Source organism: Danio rerio, chromosome 6, assembly GCF_049306965.1.
Source record: "Danio rerio strain Tuebingen ecotype United States chromosome 6, GRCz12tu, whole genome shotgun sequence".
In the NCBI taxonomy this organism is placed as follows: domain Eukaryota; kingdom Metazoa; phylum Chordata; class Actinopteri; order Cypriniformes; family Danionidae; genus Danio; species Danio rerio.
The window spans coordinates 8,220,666-8,239,115 of record NC_133181.1 but is presented as its reverse complement, the minus strand read 5'-3'; the positions used below and the strand labels follow the sequence as shown (position 1 = coordinate 8,239,115).

Here is an 18,450-nt window from a genome sequence, read left to right as displayed (position 1 = left end):
AAGATATTTTGAAGAATGCTGGAAAAATGTTACCAACTGTTCTTCTGTTGAACCAGTAGCCATCGACATCCATAGCATGTAATAGTTTCCAACATTCTTCAAAATATCTTCCTTCATGTTGTCTGAGCAGGTTTCAAATACCTAAGGGGAGTAAAAAGCAAGTAATTTTAGTTTTTGGTGTTTTGGAGTTTTTTTCCCTCTTGAACACAAGAGAAGATATTTTGAAGAATGTTGAAAAATGGTAGCCATCAGCGATAGTACTTTAAAAAAAACCTTTATTAGTTTCCTTCTTTTATTAAATGCAAAAGAAGTTATTTTGAAGAATGTTGGAGACCAGCAGCCATCGACTTCTATAGTACTTTTTCCCTTAATATGGTTGTCAGTGGCTAACAGTTTTCAACATTATTTAAATAATCTTCCTTTGTGTTGTCTATACAGCTTTAGAATGCCTAAGGGGAGAAAATTTTAATGAAAATTTACTTGAAAATAAAGTGTTTCCAAACCTTTTTCTTTCTTCTGTTGAACACATAAGAAGATATTTTGAAGAATGTTGGAAACTGGTAGCGAATCCATCACACCCCCACCCCACCCCACCCTAACATAGTCAGCGCCATGTCCTTGGCTAATAGTTTCCAACGTTCTTCAAAAGAATCTTCCTTCATGTTGTCTAAACAGGTTTAGAACACCTAAATATTTAAGGGGGAGTGAAAAGCAAGTAATTCTAAAGGGATATTTCACCCTAAAACGAAAACATACTCACCCTCCAGTGGTTCCAAACCATTAGTTCTTCCTTCTATTAAACACAAGAGAGGATATTTTAAAGAATGTTGGAAAATGGAAGCCATTGACCTCCATAGTATTTTTTTTTAAACCTTGGACTCCTACTTCTGTTGAACGCAAAAGAAGATATTTTGAAAAATGTTGTGAACCGGAAGCCATCGGCTTCCATAGTATTTTTTAATATTGTCTCACCCATAAGTGTTTCCAAACCTTTATGAGTTTTGTTCTTCTGTTGAACGCAAAGGAAGATATTTTGAAGAATGTTGGAAAGCCATTGAGTTTTATAGTATTTGTTTCTCTTATTATAGTTGTTAATGGCTACCAGTTTCCAGCATTCTTCAAAAAATCTTCCTCCATGTTGTCTAAACAGAGGCTAAATTGTCCATAGTGTAGTGTATGTGTGCGAATGAGGGTGTATGGGTTTCCCAGGGATGGGTTGCGGTTGGAAGGGCATCCGCTGTGTAAAACATATGCTGGATAAGTTGGCGGTTCATTCCGCTGTGGCAACCCCAGATTGCTAAAGGGACTAAGTCGAAAAGAAAATGAATGGATGAATGTTGTCAAAACAGGTTTACAACACCTAAGGGGGATTAGAAACTTTAGATCAGGGATGTCAACCTCAATTCCTGGAGGGCTCCACACCCTGCACAGTTTAGTTCCAACCCTGCTCCAACACAAATATCTGCAGGTTTCAAACAAGCCTAAAGGACTCAATTAGTTTGATCAGGTGTGTTTAATTAGGGTTGGAACTAAACTGTGCAGAGCTGCGGCCCTCCAGGAATTGAATTTGACATCCCTGCTTTAGATTCTTGGTGTGAACTAAAGGGATATTTCAGCCTGAAATTAACATTTCTTTTGAACACAAGAGAAGATATTTTGAAGAAAAGCTGAAAAATGGAAACCATTTGACATTCAAAGTAAGAAAAGCTATGAATACTAATGAAGTCAATGGTCAGAGGTTTCCAGTTTAGATTCCCTCCTGTATATGTTATTTTGTGTTTAACAGGAGAAAGAAAGTCAAACAGGTTTGAAACATGTGGAGTAAATAATGACATGTTTGTTTGTTGTCTCTTGAATACCAGCTGTAAGCAGTAAAAGCGGTTAAAAAATCAAAAGTGGACAAACTCAAAATGTTTCTGACCCTGTTTGTGCTAGTCTTTAGTGTTGTCCACTTGTGATGAGATCAACAAAAATTGCATCTGGATACCAAGTGTAATCAGGCCCTTAAACTGTATTTCCTGGCTCATGACTTCAGTTACAACCTGCAGGAATGTTTAACCCCGAGGAAAGTAGGAAAATAGGGTTTAATAAGCGTGCGTCGACTTAATTAAGTCTGGATGGCACATCTTCACACAGGAGGAAGTTTTAGGGTAGGGAATCTCCCTCAATCCTGCACATTTTACATGTCTCTCTTGGGTGTGCCATTCTCATGCAAAATTCAGGGAGTCTGATTTGGGAATCTGTGCTTCGGGGCACACAGAACAGGGTGTTGTTAAAGTCTCTTCAGCCCTCTTTGAAAGCCTCCTGGTTATCTATTTTAGTCATGGAAATTAAACTCCAGGATTTTAACAGTTATTAGCATGTTGCTAACGTGCTATTATTGCTAATAAGTTTAGAGCTGTTGTTGGCATGTTGATATTTGGTTGCTAATGTGTTGAGACAGTACAATGTTTTTATGTATTGTTAAGGTTTTCTGATTGGTTATTCTGACGCTATATGATTATCAAGTTGTTTGAGTGGTTGTTAGCATGTTGATACGTGGTTACTAAGGTGTTTGAGTGGTTAGTATGTTGATGTGTGGTTACTAAAGGGTTGTAGTTATGTCGCTATAGTGGTTGTTAGCATGTTGATGTGGTTACTAATACCTGCAGAAAAAAACAGCTCAAGCCTAGGCCGGTTGGTTGGTTTTAGCTGGTCGACCAGTTTTAGAAGTATTTTGGCCATTTACAGGCTGGTTTCCAATTTCTTGCCTGGTCTTAGCTGGTCAGGCTGGAAAATGACCTGGACTTAGCTGAAAATTAACTGGACCTAGCTGGGTTTGGCTGGACACCCAGATTGGCTAGGATTGTCAAGCTGGTTTCAGCTGGTCATCTTCCAGTCTGACCAGCTAAAACCAGCTTGTAAATGGCCAAAACCCCTCTAAAACCAGGCTGGTCGACCAGCTAAAACCAACCAACCAGCGTTTTTAGCAGGAAGGTGTTCTGATTGGTTGTTATTATGTCACTGTGGTTACTAAGCTGTTTGATTGGTTTTTAGCATGTTGATGTGGTTATTAAGGTGTTCTGATTGGTTGTTACTGTGTCACTGTGGTTACTAAGCTGTTTAAGTGGTTAGCATGTTGATGTGGTTATTAAGGTGTTCTGATTGGTTGTCATTATGTCACTGTGGTTACTAAGCTGTTTGAGTGGTTGTTAGCATGTAGATGTGGTTACTAGGTGTTCTGATTGGTTGTTCTTAAGTCACTATGTGGTTACTAAGGTGTTTGAGTGGTTAGCATGTTGATGTGTGGTTATTAATATCACTGATTGGTTGTTTTTATGTTGCTATTTAATTACTAAGTTGTTGGCGTGATGATTAGCATCTTGATATGTGGTTACTAAGGTGCTGTGGTTGTTATTTTGTCGATATGTGGTTACTAAATTGTTTTAGTGGTTGTCAGCATGTTGATACATGGTTACTAAGATGTTCTCAATGGTTGTTATCGCATTACTGTTTTGTGCTAAGGCATTTTCGGTGGTCTGACCAGATTTCTGTTTATGCTATTATTACATCTTTCTCATCAAAAAATCTGTCCTCTGCTTTCCTGTTCCTGCAGCTTATATCCAAGTGTGTCGTGGCCTGATGATCTCAGCTGTATGTTTGGGCTTTTTTGGAGCCAGCCTGGCACTAGTGGGCATGAAGTGCACCAGAATAGGAGGATCAGAGACCACCAAAGCCCGCATCACCTGTCTGTGTGGACTACACTTTATTCTGAGTGGTAAATGTTTCCTGTGACCCAGGTGAGGCTTTCTTCTTTTTTTAAAGCACTTTTCCTGTAACCGTATCTCATCCTCTTTCCAGGAATCTGCTCTATTACTGCCTGTTCCCTCTATGCACACCGGATCACATCAGAGTTTTTTGACCCCTTATTTGTGAAACAGAAGTAAGAAATATCAGTCAAATATCACATCTCCTTGAACTTTCTAGAGCGCAGGCTCATTCTGAAAATGTAGCCCAACATACATTTCTGGAGGTTGCGAATTTGGTAGCCAAAGCTACAAATGGCTGCATTTCCTTTTTTAAAACAAACTCTAGGGGGCGATATGATGCTGTTCCTTTCCAAGCTTACCAGCTGACCGCTTACCTCCATACGGACAGCTTTCCCGCTGTAACAAGTTTGTCCAGTAGCCCACCATGTACGTTAGTGGACTTGAGACGCAGAGAGGAGTTGACCACGAGGATGGGATTCGAGTCCAGTGGAGAATGGTTTTAGAAAGCAGGTAAAACAAAAAAGCAGAAGCCAAAAAATAACGTGGTAAAAATCAGGCAGTCATTCAGTCAGTCAACAGCAACCTCTGGTGGATTTACACAAGAATAGCAGACGCAAATGGCACTCCTGAGAGAAATATGAGAACTCAAAAAGTGTATACAGCGGCCTCTGGTGGATTTACGCGAGAACACCAAGCGCGAAAGGCACTCCTGAGAGAAATAAGAGAACTCAAAAAGTGTATACAGCGGCCTCTGGTGGATTTACGCGAGAACAGCAAGCGCGAACAGCACTCCTGAGAGAAATATGAGAACTCAAAAAGTGTATACAGCGGCCACTGGTGGATTTACGCGAGAACAGCAAGCGCGAAAGGCACTCCTGAGAGAAATATGAGAACTCAAAAAGTGTATACAACGGCCTCTGGTGGATTTACGCGAGAACAACAAGCGCGAACGGCACTCCTGAGAGAAATATGAGAACTCAAAAAGTGTATACAGCGGCCACTGGTGGATTTACGCGAGAACAGCAAGCGCAAAAGGCACTCCTGAGAGAAATATGAGAACTCAAAAAGTGTATACAGCGGCCTCTGGTGGATTTACACAAGAACAGCAAGCGTGAACAGCACTCGCGAGAGAAATTTGAGATCTCCAAAAGTGTACACAGCGACCTCTGGTGGATTTACGCATGAACAGCAGGCACTAACGGCACTAGCGAGAGAAATTTGAGATCTTAAGCGTACACAGCGGCCTCTGGTGCATTCGCGAAAACAAAAACTGCAAATAATATTGGCAATCTCCAGAGATGTACATAGGGGTACATTTTCAGAATGAGTCTGGGTTGACTTTCAAGCATGTGTAATGCTTGTTTATTTTGCCTCTTTTTTTTTAGATTTGAACTTGGCGCGGCTCTGTTCATCGGCTGGGCAGGATCTGTGCTGAGTATTCTAGGAGGATTAATCTTTTGTTTTTCCATGACGGAGGGATTCAGCATCAGGTTTGATTCTTCATTTGCATGTCAGTCAATCAATCAATCAATCAATCAATCAATCAATCAATCAATCAATCAATCAATCAATCAATCAATCAATCAATCAATCATTTTGATGTTTGACAGGGAATACTCCTACAATGGTGCCACATCTGTCATATCAACAAGAACCAAGATCACAAAGACAAACAAAAGCACCAAGTCTCAAAAAGACCCCTCAGATCAGATGTTCTCTGGCAGACGGTTTGGCAGGAACGCATATGTCTGATTTCAACTTCCTGTGTAAAGCTGGAAACGATAACAAGTGAAGGTCAACACATTTACACTGTGTACAGTCAGCTATCAAACAAATCCTTGCATGGAGAGCCTTAGGTCATAGGGCAAATGGTGTTAATTATATTTACATACCGATGTGCCATTACAGTATGATCCCCTCTTGGGCCTGGAGCAATAAGCATGTTTGGCAACCAAACAATATTTGTATAACCCAAGGACTGGCTTTCAGTAAGTCCTATGTTCGGTATCAGAATGTGAAATACTGCTGATTTATCGGAGTTTGATGATGGACAAATTGTGATGGCAACGCACCTCTGAGCTCAGCTCCAAGAAAGAGTGCTCCTTGTGGGTTGTTCAAGGGCATTCGCAATAAGTACTTATTAAAAGTGATCCACAGATTTGTGTCTACTGATGACAAACAGGACGGGAGACTGGTGTTGAGCATTGATCCAAAGTCCCTTTAGAGGAAAGTCTGTTCACTTGGCACACCTCCGGGCAAGTCATCCAAGACTAAAACCCTGACCTGCACTAATTTAGTTGATAACCTGCTATTTACAGTTTGATTTGGCTACTGTGAATACACAAAATTGGCATGTCGCCTTTATGACCAGTTGATGGGGTAAAGCACTGGGAGAACAGAGACTGAACCCTGAACAAAGACTACAAGAAGACACTGTAGTCATATAGTCAAATAATATATAGAGAAATAAAATAACAGAAAATGTACTCTCAGTTTATTACAAGGTTATTAGCCCCTTTCACTCATACACACCTTTCCACAAAATTACCGGCAATTTTCCGCAAAGGTGTGTATGTGTGAACAGGCACTTTTTGAAAATACCGGTAAATTCGTTCTGGCTATTTTCCAGAAAGAGAAGTTGTAACATTACCGGCAATTTGCCGGAATGCTGCGCTGTGTGAATGCAGAAAGAAGATTGCCGGAAAGAGCGCGTGCACGTCTAGAACGTGCTGACGTGAGACGTCTGCTTTAGCCAATCAGAACAGTCAAACGCATTTACGTCCGCGCGGTTTATGAGAATAAAAGCCTTTAAATATTTTACCAGACATATTTAGCTGCTAGAAATTAGTCAGTTAACGTTTATATGTTTATCTTAATGCCAACCGTGTAATTAATTATTGATAAGATGCTTATGATAAGCCGTTGTTTGTTTACCTTCAAGCTTTGCGTGTGCCCTTGAAGCAGCCTGTGAGCGCCTGCACACAAATATCATGTACATCTCGACATGCGAAAGTGTTTCTCTATATGTTTTCATCGAAGTTGTTCACAATACTGATCCATCCACAGAGCTTGTGATGTAGTCAAATGTTTACAAATACAAGCGCAGCCGTTTAGAGCTCATTTCTGGTTAATGATGTCAGAATTTACCGGTATTTTGGAATGGATGTGTGAATGCTCTTTTCCGGAAAAATTCCGTAACGTCCTCGCCTGTGTGAACAGCGCTTTTTTAAATATACCGGTAAAGTCGTTCCGGAAATTTTCTATATATTTACCGGTATCACTGTGTGAAAGGGGCTATTGATAAAATTTACAACTTCACAAGTTTAAAAGTTATTGAAAGAAAGATCAAGGTACTGTAAAGCCATTTTAAACCATAAATATTCCAATAAAAATAAATAATCAAATAAAAATGTTAATCACGAAATATGAAAAACTGACATCTTTTACAGTGTGAATATGATTGTTTGTTTTACCCACAAACAATAATTTAAAGCATTAGTCAATGCTATCAAAAGAAAGCTCTCCAGGAAAGGTGAACTGCTGAGAGAGAGGACTGTTGCGCTCCAGCAACCATAGGAACACACTGTCTCCGCTCGGAAATTGAGTCGGAAACTCGCATGGGCCTGTGCAGCTGAAGTCTCTCTTCACCTCCTGATCAGTGGAAATTGGAGACGCGGAGCTCAGTCTTCAGAGCGTCTGCCAGAGTCCACTTCTCCCGTCACATTCCTCCTCACATATAGTGCTATTGAAGTATTTTATGACATAATAAAATATGTATTTGTGAACTTTGCTTGAGAATTTGGGAGTTTTTATTAAAGGGAAGGGATCCCTATTTACTCTCCCTCAAGTGGTTGTAAAACACAAAAGAGGATATTTTGTAGAATGCTGAAAAACTGTAACCATCAACTTACATGGTAGGAAAAACATACTATGTAAGTCAGTGGTTGGTTTTCAGCATTCTTCAAAATTCATTCATTCGCTTTCTTTTCGGTCCCTTTATTAATCAGGGGTCGCCACAGCGAAATTAACCGCCAACTTATCCAGCATATGTTTTATGCAGCGGATGCCCTTCCAGCTGCAACCCATCACTGGGAAACACTCATTCACACACATTCACTACAGACAATTTGCAATTGATAAAAAATGGACTAAGCCGAAGGAAAATTAACTAATAATGTTTTATTAATGTATAATGATGTTTTATTAATGTTTAATGTTATGGAAGCCCGTTCCCGCAAAATGAATAAACAAAAGGTCATTGCGACTTTTTAATCTCAGAATAGGGTATATGCCTGGCTAGTGTTTTTCCCATACAAATAAACTTCCGGTGACCTGTTATTGTGAATTTTTTCCAATTTATACGGTTCCTTTTACAGCCTAGTTGTTGTAATGTAATTAAAATACATTCAGTTAAATAAACTTAGGCATTCATTTAGTTGCTCAAGCGTAAAACGAGACAAAAAGCCGTTTGCTCGCACGCAACCGTAAGAATCGGCAGGCTAGCGCAGAAGCTCCATTGAATATACTGAAGTATATAAATGCTCTCATTATAAAGACATGGCGTGGAAACATTTAATTTAATGCGGTGCTTTTTGTACAATCTGAGACCCACTTTATAATGAATATCACTCAGCTAGTGGAGATCGCCGATTTGTAAAGAAAACAGACTTTATACATGCCAATTTTTGCATTGGCATACAGTTGAGCGGAAGCCAGGGCCGGAGTGGGACTCTTTTTCAGCCCTGGAGTTTCAAGCCTTAGACCGGCCACCTCAGTTCACCACTGACTATCTTAAAATAAGGTATTTCCAATTCAGTTTCTAATTACACTATCATGTCTTTTTTTTTTTTTTTATTTTTAGAAAACAGCTGTTTTGGAACTTCAAATGTTCAACAACCCTTACAGTATTATATGTCTTAACAATAAAAATATAAAAAAAAAAACCTTCATAGACGAGGACCGAACCCTGGGTGACCGCGTCTTAACCTAACGTGCTAACCACTGTACCACAACAGCTATACGTTAAAAGGTGACTTATCTAGTTATATTATCATTATCATAACAAGAGCAGAGCTGCGGTAAAATAATAAATAAGAAGGCTGTGGTCAAGTAAATAAATAAATTATATTTAAAAAGTGTGACTGCTGAGAGCAACAGATTCTGGAGCTAGGGACACCGGCCCTCGCGGCCAAAAAACGGACCGGCCCACCGGGAATTCTCCCGGTCCTCCCGATTAGCCAATCCGGGCCAGGCGGAAGCGCTTAACCCTGGTTACTGGCAAATTCAAAGTCCTATTTAGCATGCTCCCTATTGTGTGATACAAACTCGTAATTCTGACTTTTTTTCACTCATTGTCAGATGTAAACTCCAAATTAGTTATTAAATTATCAGTTAAAAAGGAACGAGCTTTCATAACACTTTGAATGTAATCAACTTTTTTATTATCATTGTTTTATTTCATACAGCACATTTCCCTGCGATATAGTGAAATAAATATATCCAAAGTAGACAAAAATAAGTACATAAAAATAACAGAATGATAATTTGATTAATTTACTATAGATAACGCACACTAGCTACATATACATTAAACCCTAATTTTGGTCGGTTTAAAATAATAATACTTTTTCCAGTACATAAAACACTACTCATTCATTTTCCTTCAGCTTAGTCCATAATTTATCAGGAGTCACCACAGCGGAATGAACCCCCAACTATTCCAGCATATGTTAAACGCAGCGGATGCCTTCCAACCACAACCCAGAGGATATTTCGGTCATTTCTATAGGGTCATTTCCAACAAACAGACCAATGGCTTTCAAGAATCTAAAACTGACCACCAGAGGGCATCATGAGCCAGCTTTAGACTAAAAAGCAAGAACCATAATGATTGTTTTTTTTTAAAAGAATCATTTAAACAACAGCTGATGCTCTCCCAATAATGGTGTAAATAGACACTCCTGCCCTGGCTTCATCATGTCAAACCCTTAGTAAAACCGCGAATAAAGCACTGATCTTCTTTTTCTCAGAAGCTCTCTCACCTTGTCCAGGAGATGGAACAAGCAAGACCTTCAAAAGCTGATCAACATCAAACGCACACACACACACACACACACACACACACACACACACACACACACACACACACACACACACACACACACACACCTAATAGCATTGTGTTAAGTAAGTCCTTTGAACACACATGCACACTCACACACACACACTTTCACAAAATTAATAATGTTATGACCCCTGAGGCTGTTTTCTGGGAAAATAAAGGCTCTTTATGAACTTATGAAACCCCTTGGGGAAAAGATGTGTGCTTAGTCATGTTCCTTACAGTTTACTTTCATGACAATTAAAAGAAAACTGCTACAGATTATAGACAAGTATTTCAAATAAAAAGGAGTGATAACTTACTGGAAGCTCTATGATTATTAACTAAAATGATCAATAAATTCTGTAATAAATGTATTCCTCATTGTTTCATTGTACTGGACCTGATCATTCATTCATTCATTTTCTTTTCGGCTTAGTGCCTTTACTAATCAGGGGTCGCCACAGTGGACTGAACCGCTAACTTATCCAGCGTATGTTTTACACAGCAGATTCCCCTCCAGCTGCAACCCATAACTGGCAAGCACCCATATACTTTTATTCACACAAATACACTATGGACAATTTAGCTTACCCAATTCACCTATAGCGCATGTCTTTGGACTGTGGGGGAAACTGGAGCACCCAGAGGAAACCCACGCCAACATGGGGAGAACATGCAAACTCAACACAGAAATGCCAACTGACCCAGTCGAGGCTCGAACCAGCAACCTTCTTGCTGTGAGGCAATTGTGCTACCCACGGCTCCACTGTGACACCCTAGACCTTATAAATATTTCAAAGTTTGCATTTAAAGGGCACCTAGGTTACCCCTTTTTTCAGATTTAATATAAGTCTTTTGCGTCTCTACAATGTGTATATAAAGTTTCAGATCAAAATACCCATCAGATTTTTCATTATACCTTTTACAAGATGCTGTTTTATACTGATTTCCAGCAAGGGGTGGTTTTGTCGTACTGCGCTTTTAAGACGAGTCTTTCCCGCCTACTATTTCTACATGCCTCCTCCCTCAGCTGCGTCCGACAACAGACAGACTTAAAGGAAGAAGGTCTCACGTAGCGTTTGTGAGATACTACAGTAAGAACTAACCTTTACTAATCAGTATTGTGAAGTTGCATTGATGAGTCACACACAATATCGTTACAAAGTTAACGCACGCGCACACACACACACACACCGCAGATGACACGCACGCAGGCAGGCAGACAGACAGAGTGCGCTTAGCTTAGTTAAGGCTAACCTCAAGTACTGTGTGGATATCTGTTATGCTAATGTACAAAATAAACCTGATTTGACTTCCACAAACCGGGATTGAAGCGTCTTCTTTTATAATTGTTCTGACACGCGGCTGTGCTGATGAAGTAAAGCTGAAGTAAAACGCTGTAATTAATTACACACATACTCTGTTTTAAAATACTTTAAACATGTGAAACTTACTCTTCTTAATCACATTTGATGATGATTGCTGATCCTAGCGAACAGAACAGACCTTTTATTCCCGGTTGCTTTGCGTATGTCTGCCTGGTCTTGTTGACATATACACATGACTACCGGAACATGTTAATGCGCGCAGCTGTCAATCAACTCGGTGGGTGGGGGATCGCACACCTACGTAATGGTGCGATCGATTTGAAAACAGCTCCAATTGGCCGACCCTTTTTTTGTAGTTAAATTGAAAAAAAAGGACTGGGTGTGTTCATATCACCCCAGTATGACGGTCTACACACTATACCAACACACAGATCTGTCCAAACAGCTTGAAAAGTAGATTTTTTACCATAGGTGCCCTTTAAATTATTTTTATAGACTCCAATTGTGGCGTGTTTGAGGGAACTGTCCCATTAATTTAATTGGTACTGAAATCTACTTATTTATTAGGGGTCGCAACAGCGGAATGAACCACCAACTATTCTGGCATATGTTTTACATAGCGGATGGCCTTCCAGCTGCAACCCAGAGGAAATATCAGTATGTCACTTCCAATGAACAGACCAATGGCTGGGCGATGCAGTGGTGCAGTAGGTAGTGCTGTCGCCTCCCAACAAGTAGATTGCTGGGTTGCTGGTTCGAACCTCGGCTCGGTTGGCGTTTCTGTGTGGAGTTTGCATGTGCAAAGTTTGAATCCGGATTCCACCACAGTCCAAAGACATGAAGTACAGGTGAATTGGGTAGGCTAAATTGTCTGTAGTGTAAAAAATTTACCATTAGAAGCTGGCTATATTCATACATTGTTGCCACACAACTGTGTTTAAAACCCCTTATAAAAGTGATTTTTTGCATAATAGGTCCCTTTAAAGTATATAATTCCCACAATAAGCACTCTTTTAAAGTGTACATCATCACAAGGGCCCTTTTAGCTTAAAAATAAATAAGATAATTTTAAATTAGACATATTAGTCAGCCCAGCATGCATGTAGTGTGATCCTCCCTGGGATGTTTATGTATGAAATCTGAGCTGAAAGCCAGGTAAGCAGTCATCGGACTTACCGAAACTTAAAAACAAGGCCCTGGGAATATGGAGAGTCATAGATTCACACGAGCGATCGGTGAGTTTCCTGACCGGTCCCAGGCAGAGCAGTCTCGCTTCATGGACCACGAACCAACATGTTGATGCTGCAAGAGAAAGAAACTTTAGTATATTTTAGATAAGTAGCAAAGTTTTGAAAAGAAAAAAAAGGGGAGAAGAAGAAATCTGGGTAAGGATGAACATTCGTACAATGCAGGTCTGGGGGTTTCTGTTGTCGGTGACGGGATGGATCTTTGTGTCCTGTTCAATGGCCATGGAAGCCTGGAAGGTCGCTCCTATTGGAGGGGTCGGTGGGAGCAACATCATATCGGTGGGCTGGCACTGGTCCAGTCTGTGGAGAGAATGCTTCACCGACTCTGCTTCCACAACCAGATGCTACGATTTCCCCGTGCTGTGGGCTGTCAAAGGTATAAACATTACTAGCGTTTGTTTTACAACCTCTAACTCTCTTGCATCAATGTTGATATTCAATAATTCAATATATCATCATATTAGCATTGTAGCATCACAAAGTGGCTGCAGATTGCACATCTGTCATGCAAATCTCCTGTTTAGCCATTCCAAAGAGGCTCTACTGGTCTGAGATCTGTGTTGATTTGAGCTTTGTGATATGGTGTTACCCTGTTAGTATAAACATGGTCAAAAACATACATGAAAACGCAGCTTGAAATTCATTTTACCCTCATAAGAAGAGAACACAAAAGAAGTTACTTAAGTTATTGGCAACTTTTCACTCCAGAAAAATCACAGAAAGAGCTGAGTGATATGACACGATGCATAAACGTGCTTTAAATATACAAATTCCAGCACTATCTCAAGGCAATTTGTAACTTTTTGACTTATTGTATGAAATCGTACACCTCATTTATACTATTTAGTATGGTTTGCTTATCCCCCAATGATTGTTGGATTTAGGGGTGGGGTTTGGTTCCACGCCTCTTTTTGAAAATTGTACAATTAAACTCAGTTAATTTGTACGAAATAAGCTGCGGTCACACTGGACTTTTCTCCCCATAGACTTCCATTCATACGCACACGAATGCGTCAGACTGTAAACGCAAGTTTGTGCGTTAAGTTTCGCAGTTTACTGCGTTGCAAAGTTCAAGCTTGGTGAACTCTGACCTGCGAAATCGCATCACTTGACTGCATGAGACCAATCAAGAATCAAAACATGACCTCTCTGGACAGAAATTTAAAACATGGACCAATCGCATGCTTTTTATAATGTCTAATCATCTTGTTTAATCCCGCCCATTGTTGCTGCGCTGTACAACAGAATTTCGCAAGCTTAAACTCCAGTGTGACTGCGGCCTTAACTACTAAACTGATAAAACAGAAAAAATGGTTACGTTTCCTCGTGAGATCAGGATGCATACTCAAATGTTCATGCATTTTTTTGCCTTGTTATAAACATGTGTCTTTTGCCTCATTACAAAGCAAATTTTACAATATCCATGTTAAACTTACAATAGATACATTTAAATAGACCTTATGCCTTTTTATGATGCCACTGAATTATTTCATAATGTTTATCCCGCAATTTGCATTAAATTTGATATTCAGAGATACACTTCTCAAGAAGTTGTCAGTTGTGTTAGTTGCCTTTCTGGCAAAAACCAGTTCTAACCAGTTCAGTTTGTATATATTTCCATAGTTGTTGTACTACCATAGCAACTATACAGTAAAAAGCATGTAATTTACTTTAAAAAGTGAGTAAACACATTGGGGTTGCCTTAAATCCAACAAATTCACATTACTTAGAAAAGTCAGTAAATCTGTTGTAACTCCCCAGCAGACACACAACATTATAAGACGTTATTATTAGATTAGGGTCACCAGTGTCTAAGTACAATTTTATTTTGATGTCCAATAACGAATGACATTGATATATTGTTGATTTAAGTTTGTGTTGGAAAGTGACTAAAATTCAATGTAGAGCCAACATCCTAATCCAACGTCATATTGTTGTCAAACACTGACGTTTATTCGTTAGGTATGGCAACTAAAATCTGACGTCTGATAGACGTCATAGTGGTAATGTCCACACAACGTCAAACTATAACATCAATAGATGCTGATATTTTGTTATTTTTAGGTTGTGTTGGAAAGTAACCAAAATGCAACGTCTGTCCAACGTTGGACATTGACATCGTTCTGACAATGGTCAATCAATCCGATTTTCATTTCCAAACAAAATGCAATATCCCACGAAATTGGAGTAGGGCCTAAAGCAGCAATCGGACGTCATGTTGACATCCTGCGCCTGCTGTGTTGGAACTTTTACGTTTATTTTTAAGTATGTAGTTTTTTTGCTCAATAGATTTAAGGCAATAGGTTTACTCACTTTCTTTTTAAAAGTCAACTAGTTTTACTCACTTTTTAGTGTATAAATACCACAAGAAAATTGTTCAAGTAATTTTCCCTGTAAATTTAAATAATTATCTGAATAAAAACATTTCATTATAGTTTTTTTTTATTAATATTTAGACTAATAATAAATCATTTTAAAGTATTTTTCTTATAGGTCATATATAGTCAGTTTTTTTTACCTCAATATTGTGCAGCCCAAAAAAGTAGATATACCAACAGACAGACAGACAGACAGACAGACAGACAGACAGAGAGACAGACAGACAGACAGACAGACAGACAGACAGACAGACAGACAGACAGATAGATAGATAGATAGATAGATAGATAGATAGATAGATAGATAGATAGATAGATAGATAGATAGATAGATAGATAGAGGGACAGACGGACGGACAGACAGACAGACGGACGGACGGACGGACGGACGGACGGACGGACAGACAGACAGACAGACAGACAGACAGACAGACAGACAGACAGACAGATAGATAGATAGATAGATAGAAGGACAGACGGACGGACGGACGGACGGACGGACGGACGGACAGACAGACAGACAGACAGACAGACAGACAGATAGATAGATAGATAGATAGATGGATAGATGGATAGATAGATAGATAGATAGATAGATAGATAGATAGATAGATAGATAGATAGATAGATAGATAGATAGATAGATAGATAGATAGACGGATGGTGTTTGAGGAATGTAGAGAAAGAGATTATAATATTAAAGTTTATCTAATAATAAGTGCTCTGGATCTTGACTGCCCAGGTTATCTTCAGATCGTGAGAGCTCTGCTGATGGCCGGCATGGGTGTCGGAGTTCTCGCTATTATCCTCAGCCTTGTAGGGATGGAGTGCACCTACATCGGAGGAAACGACAATGAGAAGAACCGATCTGTGCGTGCAGCAGGCATCTGTCACGTATCAGGCGGTAAAAGTCTTCACAATGTTATTTTAAGAGAGTTCAGTGTGTTTGTGTGTGTGTATTTGACTGACCGTGTTGTTGTCTCAGGTTTGCTGGCGTCCGCTGGTTATGCTGTTTATGCTGAGCGTATTTATACAGAGTATTACAACCCTACAATTGCTGGCTTGCAGTAAGTCCTACATGAAGTTTTACTATACACTCTCGGAAATAAAGGTATGCGAGCTGTCACTGGGATCAAGGTACTTTTTCAAAAGGTACAAATTTCTGCCTAAAAGGTTCATATTAATACCTCAAGAGTAAATATTAGTACCTAAAAAGTCCAAAAGTGTTCCTCTTAAAATTTGTAGGTACTAATATATACTTCTGAGGAACCAATATGGACCCTTTAAGTACAAATGTGTACCTTTTGAAAAGATACCACAGGAACAGCTCGCATACCTTTATTTCTGAAAGTGTACAATACAATATTGTCAATACAATTCTATCTTTTCATGAGATGTCAGGGTTTGTGAGGGGAAAAAGCAAGACAAGAGCAGTACCAGACTCCAAAACAAAAAATGTAATCTTAACAAAGGGTGTTCATGTTTTCAGATATGAATTGGGAGTTCCGTTGTTTCTTGGATGGTCGGGATGTGCTGTTCAGATCACTGGAGGGGCTTTCTTTCTAGTTTCAGTCTCCAGACTCTCATCTCAGACCTACATTCAGTAAGTGTTTAACTAATAATAATAATATACAGTTGAAGTTATTAGCCCCCTTTAAATTTTTTTCTTCTTTTTTAAATATTTCCCAAATGACGTTTAACAAAGCAAGGAAATTTTCACAGTATGTCTGATAATATTTTTTCTTCTGGGGAAAGTCTTATTTTTCTATTATTTTTATTTCGCCTAGAATAAAAGCAGTTATACATTTTTTAAACACCATTTTAGAGACAAAATTATTCGCCCCTTTAAGCTTTAAACCTTTAAATGTCACTTTAAGCTGTATAGAAGTGTCTTGAAAAAATCTAGTAAAATATTATTTACAGTCATCATGGCAAAGACAAAATAAACCAGTTATTAGAAATTAGTTATTAAAACGATCATTTTTAAAAATGTGTTGATTTTTTTTCTCTCTCCGTTAAACAGAAATTGGGGGAAAAATAAACAAGCAGTCTAATATATCAGGGGGGCTAATAATTCTGACTTCAACTGTATGTATTACATTATTAATGAATATTGCAAAGTTTGGGTGTGACAAGTTAGCTCAGTGATTAGCTGTCGCCTCACAGCAAGAAAGTCGCTGGTTCGAGTCCCGGCTGGGCCAGTTGGCATTTCTGTGTGGAGTTCGCATGTTCTCCCCGTGTTGGCGTGGTTTCCTCTGCCTGCTCCGGTTTCCCCTGCAATTCAAAGACATGCGGTATAGGTGAATTGAATAAACTAAATTGGCCGTAGTGTGTGAATGAAAGTGTATGTGTGTTTCCCTATAGTGGGTTGCAGCTGGAAGGGCATCCGCTGCGTAAAACATATGCTGGAATAGTTGGTGGTTCATTCCACTGTGGCGACCCCTAATAAATAAGGGAGTAACCTAAGGAAAATGAATGAATGAACTATTGCTTTTCATCGACTTTTTCTTATGTTTCATCCTCAGTGTGCCGACTCTCAGCGTTCCTGTTGTGGAGGCCAATGCTTTGCGTTCCTCTCGCACAAACATTTCCATCATCTCCGAACATTCCACAAACTCCAAAACGTCAGCGGTGTCCGCGCTCTCCTCGAAGTCTGAGATAACAGCCGTGTCCAAAGCCCCATCAAAGAAGTCTCGTGCCTCCAGAAGCGAACGACCCTCAAGACCTCGACGCTCCGATAAACCGCGAGACTCTGTCAGATCTGAAGTGTCAGAGTCTGTGAGCTTCTCGCGATCCTCAGGAACCAGCAGACAACATATCAACAATAAGGCGTCTTCAACATCCAGAGGTACCTCACGTCAGTTCATTAAGAGCTCTTACCTCTGAAATAACAGTGGATCTGGAAAAACAAAGGTTCTGGAAAACAGAAAGAGACGGACAGAATGGGTTGATAGATGACATCTAAAGCAAAGACTATACAATACACAAGACATATTACTTGTATAGTTTTGAATGGGAAAAGTGTAATGGTCAATATGGCGAATGAAGCCCCGTCTCCTAATACAGGAGCCAATCAGTGATCGCTATAGACTGACGATACTCTGGGGGAGGGGCTTAGACCAGACCAGTTTCTGCAGATTTTGTATAATTTGGAAGTTTAGAAATGAAACTTATGAGACGGTTGTTGTTTAATTTTATTGGTGATTTCCAATGTGACATTAAATCGTAAGCTTGGCGAGCAATTTTGGAGAATTTGATGTTTCCCCATTCAAGTTAAATGCCCGAGAGCCATTTTAAAGATGAGCGCCGAGTGAAAAAAACTTGCCTTAAGGGGACTTTGTCTTAAGTTATACAAAACTGTGATGTCTAGGCAAGGTAGGTGGCATTTTGGTTGTTCTGGCTGAAAGTCTCTTTACTTCTCAATAGCACTCAACTCTTTACGAGGTCTAGGACTGTATTTACACTGTATGATTCAAATAACCCAATTTCATCGGCGCAACAGCCTAGTGGTTAGTGTGCCAACATATAGCATGTCAGGGCATCCCGAGTTCGAATCCTGGCTCGAGGACATTTCCCTACCCTACCCTGCTCTCTCTCTCTCCAACTTCGCTTCCTCTCTCAAATACTGCCCTATCTAATAAAGGC

At 39.6% G+C, this 18,450-nt stretch overlaps 2 protein-coding genes and 1 long non-coding RNA gene across 8 annotated transcripts in view; 2 read left to right on the top strand and 1 right to left on the bottom strand.

Annotated features, from left to right (window-relative positions):
• The window catches only part of cldn10a (claudin 10a), a 24,933-nt gene extending 17,395 nt beyond the window's left edge, over positions 1-7,538 (top strand). For 3 of the 4 annotated variants that reach the window (XM_073952642.1, XM_073952640.1, XM_073952641.1), the window contains 4 exons: positions 3,596-3,757; positions 3,841-3,922; positions 5,135-5,239; positions 5,360-7,538. In XM_073952642.1, the coding sequence (XP_073808743.1) occupies positions 3,622-3,757; positions 3,841-3,922; positions 5,135-5,239; positions 5,360-5,501 (465 nt within the window). In that variant the 5' untranslated portion in view covers positions 3,596-3,621 and the 3' untranslated portion in view covers positions 5,502-7,538. 4 annotated transcript variants of the gene reach the window in all.
• The window catches only part of LOC137490181 (uncharacterized), a 26,622-nt gene extending 12,052 nt beyond the window's left edge, over positions 1-14,570 (bottom strand). For 2 of the 3 annotated variants that reach the window (XR_012407626.1, XR_012407628.1), the window contains exons 1-3: positions 12,586-14,570; positions 12,357-12,482; positions 761-793 (exon numbers count right to left, since the gene is read on the bottom strand). This is a non-coding gene — a long non-coding RNA (uncharacterized lncRNA). The remainder of the gene's footprint in view (positions 1-760; positions 794-12,356; positions 12,483-12,585) is intronic. The other variant, XR_012407627.1, reaches the window with a different exon arrangement.
• Positions 12,311-18,450, top strand: cldn10e (claudin 10e). The gene is made up of 5 exons (XM_073953655.1): positions 12,311-12,803; positions 15,548-15,709; positions 15,791-15,872; positions 16,295-16,408; positions 17,331-18,450. The coding sequence occupies exons 1-5, from the start codon at positions 12,572-12,574 to the stop codon at positions 17,689-17,691; spliced, it is 951 nt and encodes a 316-aa protein (XP_073809756.1). The 5' UTR covers positions 12,311-12,571; the 3' UTR covers positions 17,692-18,450.

What these genes read in the sequence shown, in the direction of transcription:
- cldn10e (XM_073953655.1), top strand. Translation starts at nt 12,572, where the DNA reads ATGAACATTCGTACAATGCAGGTCTGGGGGTTTCTGTTGTCGGTGACG. An exon ending in CATCTGTCACGTATCAGGCG is followed by an intron (nt 15,710 to 15,790) that starts GTAAAAGTCTTC and finishes TTGTTGTCTCAG; the next exon opens with GTTTGCTGGCGTCCGCTGGT. An exon ending in CCTACAATTGCTGGCTTGCA is followed by an intron (nt 15,873 to 16,294) that starts GTAAGTCCTACA and finishes TCATGTTTTCAG; the next exon opens with ATATGAATTGGGAGTTCCGT.